Source organism: Buceros rhinoceros, unplaced genomic scaffold (genome assembly GCF_000710305.1).
Source record: "Buceros rhinoceros silvestris isolate BGI_N320 unplaced genomic scaffold, ASM71030v1 scaffold34701, whole genome shotgun sequence".
Taxonomy (NCBI): Eukaryota; Metazoa; Chordata; class Aves; order Bucerotiformes; family Bucerotidae; genus Buceros; species Buceros rhinoceros.
Genome location: NW_010395414.1, coordinates 1 through 7,519, shown reverse-complemented (window position 1 = coordinate 7,519; position 7,519 = coordinate 1). Strand labels below are relative to the sequence as shown.

At 42.1% G+C, this 7,519-nt stretch overlaps 1 protein-coding gene across 1 annotated transcript in view; it reads right to left on the bottom strand.

The window, feature by feature from the left end:
• The window catches only part of WDR82 (WD repeat domain 82), a gene marked incomplete at its 5' end in the record, with an annotated part of 9,430 nt that extends 6,653 nt beyond the window's left edge, over positions 1 to 2,777 (bottom strand). Inside the window, one exon of the mRNA XM_010145544.1 lies at positions 2,680 to 2,777. Within this exon, the coding sequence (XP_010143846.1) occupies positions 2,680 to 2,777 (98 nt within the window). The remainder of the gene's footprint in view (positions 1 to 2,679) is intronic.
• Positions 2,778 to 7,519: the final 4,742 nt, after the last annotated feature.

The window sequence follows — 7,519 nt, the reverse complement described above, 5'->3', positions numbered from 1 at the left end:
GAAAGAGACTTCCCACAGGCTGAAGCCGTATTACATCTTAAAGACAAACTGTCACGTGGTTTATGCAAATTAATTTCAAAGTTGCTAAAATTTAATTACCAGTAGGTTTTATTCCATCACCCTCAAAAAATGGAGAGTATCAAATTTACAAAGTTGATACTAGCCCTTCTTTTTTTTTGGCTATACAGGATGAATCTTGCTGTCTTACCTAGGTACACATGCAGTAAGTCTCCAACCGAGCAGTTAGCATAAGAAATGTGCAAATTCTAGCATTTAGCCAAAGAGAAGATAAAAACATGAACTTCAAACCTAGGACAAGACCATCAAAAAGCAGCAAATATCTCTTCCTGGGCTTTGTGGCTTGTTTTTTAATCTGGCAATCAACAACTTCACATATTTTCTGCCCTTATAGCTGCTAAGCTTTAAGAGGCCAGAGGAGAAACCTAAAGCTTAGTCCACTTAAAGCAATCTTAAAAATATATTGAATAAATCAACGCAGCTCCGCAACATTTCCCAAGTGACAATTTTGTCCTGACTACAGGTAACTGTGTCAGAATTTCCGAAAGGCTCATTCAGCAGAATTTAGTTTCTGTGAAAAAATCATCAAGATACCATTTTTGCCTGAGGCTTCACATCAAGCTGAGATCAGAGGTCTAGACCACCCTCCAGTATCTGACAAGAAAACTCAAGCGGACTGACCAAGCTGGACACACGATGCTGGTGACACACCATTCTGAGAGGCTCCAAGTGACCCTGAGGGGACTATCCAAAACATAAATCCCCAAGACCATTATCACACTGGAACCCCCAAGACCATTATCATCATGGCTGGAACCTACATGTTCTCTAGTTTTTCCTGCAAGAACTGTCATTACCTGATTTCCGAAGTATCCATGCAGGATTTCATCTTCCTTTGCTCAAGGGGAAGCACTGGGGAGCCGTGATCCTTTGTGATGCCTTTTGTTGGCAGCGCTCTGTCCCAGGCAAGGCAGTGGCCTGTACAGTTATCTCCTGTACCGGGTGGTATCATAGACCCTCAAACTGTACAAACTACTACCTCAGCCTGGAATCAGGCAAAAGCAACTAGGTTCAAAGGTCTTCAGGAAATCTTCAGCAGTGGATTAGTCATAACGCCAACACAAAGTGTGTGGGAGCAAGTGCCAACACTCCATTCCTGAGTTCGTTTTCCCTCATGGTAACTGCGTTAAGAGGTTCAATACCACGCACCTTGTCCAAGACATGCATTAGGGACTACAGAGTATCTGTCCCTGACGGAACACACGGCTGGTTTTATTAGGCTTATGGTTCGTAACAGCAACAATTACTTTTACATCTTTTCTTTTCCTATCTTTCTTTTCTTCTTATCAAGTATTTATCATCATGTTATCCAGCAGGAAGAAGACTCTTGAGTTTTGGTTCCTCAAAGGCTTACCAGTGCTTATAAACAAAACCTCAAAAATGGCATTTAAAATGCTTCATTAAATTGCTAATTGTAAATACAGTAACAGCCAAGTCAGAAATGTGACAAAGTAATAACTTAATTAAAAAACAAACAAGTAGGCTGGGAAACAGACTAAAAAGGCAAGTGCTTCCCATCTCACTTTTAATCCTTTTACATCATTAAATCCAATCCCATTGGATACTTCCTTGTTCCTTTCCTTTCAGGAAGTCAGGTTAAACTAGAAAAAGCTGGGCCTAATTCTTAACTTCCATCTGCCCTAAATTCATACTCTTAAATTCCTTAACCAACCCAATAAACGCCACAAGGCACCAGCACCTCCACTGCCAAGCTCCACCTCTGAAAGGAAAAACCAAACTAAAACCACTAGATTGAGTTTACAAATACAACATTAAAACACATTTATAAAGTGCTGCACTAAAAGACTTGTTCACCAAAAGTCTCAGACATTGACTACAAACAAAACTGGGACATAATTTCAAATGAACACCAGCTGTTCCCAGCCTTTGGAAGAATTGATGTGCCTATCTGCGCCTATCTTCAAACTGAATTTTAAATTAAACTCGGAGCCTGTCACGAAGCTCTAGGAGCCCTTCGACATCACCAATTTACAGAGTGAAGCTATCAGAGACACTGACAGTGAAGAAATGGCATGAAAATGGGTGTTCTGTCTATTACACAGTAAAAACAGAGCAACAGAAGCAAAGCTAATCTCAGAAGAGCTCTGTGACCTCCTCCAGGCTAGCCTGGTGACCTGCTAAGTTACCTGAAATTCCTGCCCTCCCTGCTGTGTACAGAGAAAAAAATTTCCTTCCTCTGCAGTTGACTTGTGTGTGTAGCAGGCAGAGCTATGGCATTCAGCCCACCTTCTGGCCATGTGCTCCTCCTACCCCATTTCACATCTAAAACATTAAGGGACAAAGGCCAACTGACGGCACCAGTATCAACCATCAAAGGGAGCGGAAGAGAACTTTTATCACACTAACAATATTTCATCCCTTAGTTATTGCAGCAATGAACAAAACTCCCATCACCGTGCTCAAGGGAGCATCACCGAGTTTTCACTTAGAGTTGAACATTAATTCCTCTGTCTCTGATAGCATTTATTTATCACTGAAAAGTTTCTGTAATTTTTTTCCAGCTCTTTAGATCTGTTTATCCAGGCATGTAGTTTCAAGCATAAGGAAATTAAATACGCTCAATTCCAGTGGACCACTTACCATCTATTTTGTTGGAGCTGTACACAACAGTGTTGGCCGCATGTGTGTACCTGATGAGATCCACTCCATACTTCTTACTGTACAGCGTTCTCTTTGGTCTGTCAGAAGGAAGCAGAAATAATTGCATTCCCTGCAGCAAAAAGCTCAAACCGAAACTCACCACATTAACAAAGCCTGCTTTCATTGAGCTGCTACAAGATGGTTTCAAGTAATCAGATGTTTTACACAAGGAAAGAAGAGCTTTTGTATTTGATTTTCAAACAAGCACCTCTCTCCAAGACCATCCCTAGGCTTGAGGAGTTCCCTGTAACACCCATGAAATATACTTATTTGTCTCCTCCAGAAGTTTTTTCCCATGACGTCCACTGTAAAAAGAACACGAGGGGCCAGCGTAACAAGCCCTTAATGTGAAGCAACACTGCCTCATCATTCCCTTGCCCATCCAAATCTAATTCATCTGCTACTTATCTTGGAGAATAATTTGTCCTTTTGTTCTCGGTTACTTCAAAACCTAGAACAGGGTGTCTCAAGCATGAAACTTGAATGTAACATTTTGCAACAGAATGACAGACATTCCAGTGGGAGTGAAAACAACAAAAGTGGATTTTAGGGGTCTGGTAAGCATGTGATATACTGCAGTACTAGAAACTTAAACTGCAAAGTAAACTTGGAAATAGCTGGTTAGTAAGCTCATCTTGCAGCAGTGCCTGTTTAGGCAGCACAAGGTCTCTACCACCCTTCTTCCTCAACTGAGGTAGCCGGGGCATTTCAAAGGCAGGCAGTTAACCAAGCGGGGTACCAATCAACACCAGCAACAATACACTCTTCCGTGAGTTATTTTAACCTCGAAATTCCTAACTCTGTTTGTTACACAGGCCCACAAACCATTTACCAACACAAACCAAACACAACAGCATGGGAATGGAAGCAAACAGCAGGAGCAGTCTAAACCAATCTGTGATGCTGCCAAGAGAAGTTTCAGACCACACCCTCCAGCAAGGTATTTCTAAAATGCTCAACTTCTTCCTTGTTTTTATTAGCCTCAGATTGAAACAGCCAAACAAGACCAGAACCTGGAGACTTTTCATATCAGAACAAAAGTAGATATTCAATCTTAAAGTTTTATTCTGCAACAGGAGAAGCCATAGGGCTTTGACTTCGAATAAGTTTGCTGGGGACAAGCTTCCACCAAGAGCCAGTGCAACCACTGTAAATACAACCCGCACACCACCTGCCCCACTCAGCCCAAATCTCATCAGCTTCTTCGTCAGCTCCTCCAGAAGGCTTTAAAATCAATCTTCAGATCCAAACATGCTACAAACTGAAACCAACCCATCGAATGTAAATTTGGACACCAGAATTCTGTAACATTGTGCCTGAGATACTCCCCCATACTGCTCTCTGCAGGTACCTCAGCTATCAAATTGGAAAAAAACAAACCAAACAATAAAACCCCACCAACATTCCAAATATACTGAAATTCTCATGCCCAGTCTGGTTCTCCCTTATGTACGAAAAGTTTTGAGCGAAGCAGCTCCATTCAGAACAAATGAATATACAAAGAACATACACAGGGACAATAAATATCAACAGACAGACAAAAGCACATTTACCAAAAAGTAGCAAAGGAAGTATTTTTGTGTTCTCAGAAAGGTGAAGCTGATACAAGCGGAAGCACATTACTTGACACAGACTGCCTGCCTGTTCCTAATCAACTATAAAACACAATCAAGAAAACTAAGTTTTATGTCTTTTTTTCAAAGAAATCACAATCATTAAACGTAATTCTAAGATTCAGGTTAATCTATCCAGTCCATCTGCAAATCAAGCAATATCACCAAGAGAAATGATTTATGAGATCACAGCCAAACCTACTATAAAGATGAAACAAAACCCAGTTGAGGTTTGTTTTGCTTTTGCCTTGGTTTGAATCACTACCACTGCAATTTAAGGCCATCACCCAAAGCCAGGCTCACTGACATGTCTAGTAAACACCATGGCTAAGCAGGAGGCTAGACCTACCCTCTCTTTGTTTGGAGCAATTACAAACAACTGATACACACTCAAACGCAAGGTAAACCTTTGCTAGCCCAGCACTGTACCAGAGCAGCCACAAGCCTCGAGGACTGCTGCCAAACACGCCAGCAACTCTGTTCTCCGTACATCCTCGTCAAACTCCATTCCCAAAGTTTTCAGAGTCCATTCCTAAGCCCTGACAGACAGATTCAGGTAAGTCTCTTGGTTACGCTCTCGAGCCAACCTGCTGCAGAGGGATTTGGTGATGCAGAGTGGGTTAAAAAAAATTCAGTTGTTTACATATTCATATAATTTGAAATAGAAGGGGAATCTCAGGTCCAAAATCGTTAGACAAAAAGCTCTTAGAGCTGTATGGGTCACCTTGGCATGACAAAACAAAGCAAACCAGGTGAGAGCATATCAAAAGTATAACCAAACACAGTTGCATTTTAATTCTACCAGCAAAACTGCTCATTAACAGAGGGGAAAAAAAAAACCCCACCACAAATATTGCCACTTTTACATGGGGAAAAGATTTAACCTTCAGGCCACTTGATGAAGAAGGGTATCATATACTGAAACCTCTAACAAGCCCTGTCCTCCTGGACATTATATTCATTAGCAACAACACAAGACAAGAAAGTGAGAATTCCAGGCCCTCGAAATGGTGGTTTAAGTTTAAAAAAAATAAACTACAGGCCTGAAACAGACAAATTTCACCTTGTCACAACAATCATTCACAGATTTGATTTTTCATCTCCAGGTGAATCTCTAGTGGCAGAGCAATTCACAGCTAAAACTTTCCAGGTGAGAGAAAAAGCCTGTCCTGCTTCCCTTGGTACCTCTAAAATCACAGTTATGCTTTTAAGTCAATTGATAGTACATGAGAAACTTCCAAATTAATTTTATAGCCTCCAGAGAAACATATCTTGAAACAGGGGTTACCTTATGAAACTCCTCTCTCTGCCCTGCAGCAGACAACCATCGATCTTCTACATCTAACTTAAACAAACCTGTCTGTAAATCAGACTTCAGGACTATGTGGAGATGGGGATGAAAAGACCAAATGCCTCCCAACCCATCAAATTATTCTTCACAAGTCTGAAAGGGGAAGAGCAGTCAATACCATCTGCATTAACATCACCCAGCCCTTCTACTAGTGACCATAATTAGGATCTAGAACACAACCCATGGCAGACACTATACAAAGTTACCTATTCTTACATTGATAAAAATTAAATTACTTCAAATAAGTGTTTACTCTATCGGATGGGGAGCGCCAGCAACTTTAACATGCAAAGCAAGCAAACAGAAGTGTAAAATAACATAGAATAAGTGATCTACAAAATGAAGAGCAGGATGCAATCTTTCCAACACAGGCAGTAGGATGTGTCCCTCTGCTTGAAAAAGCAGGAGGAGCAGGAACACCTGGTTTACTAGGAAATGTACACAACACTGACACACCTCCCTCCTGCTACTCCCAAGCCATTTCTTTTTCATTTCTGCATTATTACCCTGTCCTTTTAATTCTCTCTCCTACAATACACATGCTCCTTTCACTTTCTGTGACATGTGATGCTCTAGTCCTGACTTCAACAAAACCCCACCACCAACACACCTCAGAACCACATCTCTGCACCAAGAAGCGCGTGAAAACTAAAACTTAAATTTTGAAAGAATTTAAAGCAGCCAAATACATATTATACCAACTGAGAAAGATTTTAATGGAACCATGATGTCATTTGGCTCCATTTGTTCCTAACTCTCATGGAATACAAATGCCCTTTGCGTGTGCTCCAAGACATGAACTGCAAGGGCTACTGGTGGTCTTAGTCGCACATTTTTATCCTTTGGAGAAGAGCACTGTCTCTCAAGCGCCATGCAAGTTCTTGGGGTTTCTTACGGTTTCTTAACCATAAAACAGGTAGGTCAAGCATCATGTGATCAATGAAAGATGATAAACTGGCCAACTGTTTGGCAAGAAACACAGACACCTTAATTCACTACCCTCAAGTAACAGAAATCAATAAACACCCTGATTGACAACATTTGAAGACACACACGAATCACTCATGTATTTTTACTGTGCTTTAGAGATAAAAGTACAAGTAGAGAAAACGGCTTAAAGCACAGAGCAGCACCTTCATCTGCAACGTTCCAAGACACCACTTTAGGAACTAGGTTTTAAGGAAAACATCAAGTTTTTAGACATTATAGTAAACACACACCCCCTTCACCTTCTGGCTTAAAGCATCTATCCAAGAAATTATACTCCGATTGTTTAACACAGTACATCTGTACACAGCCCACAACAATTGCTTCTATTTAATTAGCGAGGCTCACTCTCAGAGAAGCCAGTCTGTATATCTGTAACAATCCCGAGGCCTGGAAATGGGACCAGACTCAACCTCTTAAGCTTAACAATTAGCTAGTTCTCACAGCAGCGAACTGTCTCCCGCTCGGGAAATGACCGTGGCTGCCTCCAGCCTACCAGAGATCCCCCGCAGAGACAGCCACAGTGCAGACACAACCCTGCTGCTCCCATTTCTGCGCCCCACTTTAACCGTTTAGATCTCCCCCCGCCCTGCGTCAGACATCGCTGCGGTTCCACTTACGAGCCTACACTAACAAACAACAAGAGAAAAGCCGAAGCTTACCAACCAGGTCGGCCACTTCCTCAGCGCTGTCGCACCGGCGCGGAGCCGGGCACAGCTTCTCCCCGAACGCAGCCACGGACAACTGTCAAACAGGCGCCCCTCACAGCACCACCCTGTCTCCCAGACCGCCCCAGCCCTCCCAAAGACAGGTAACCCCTCCCCGGCGC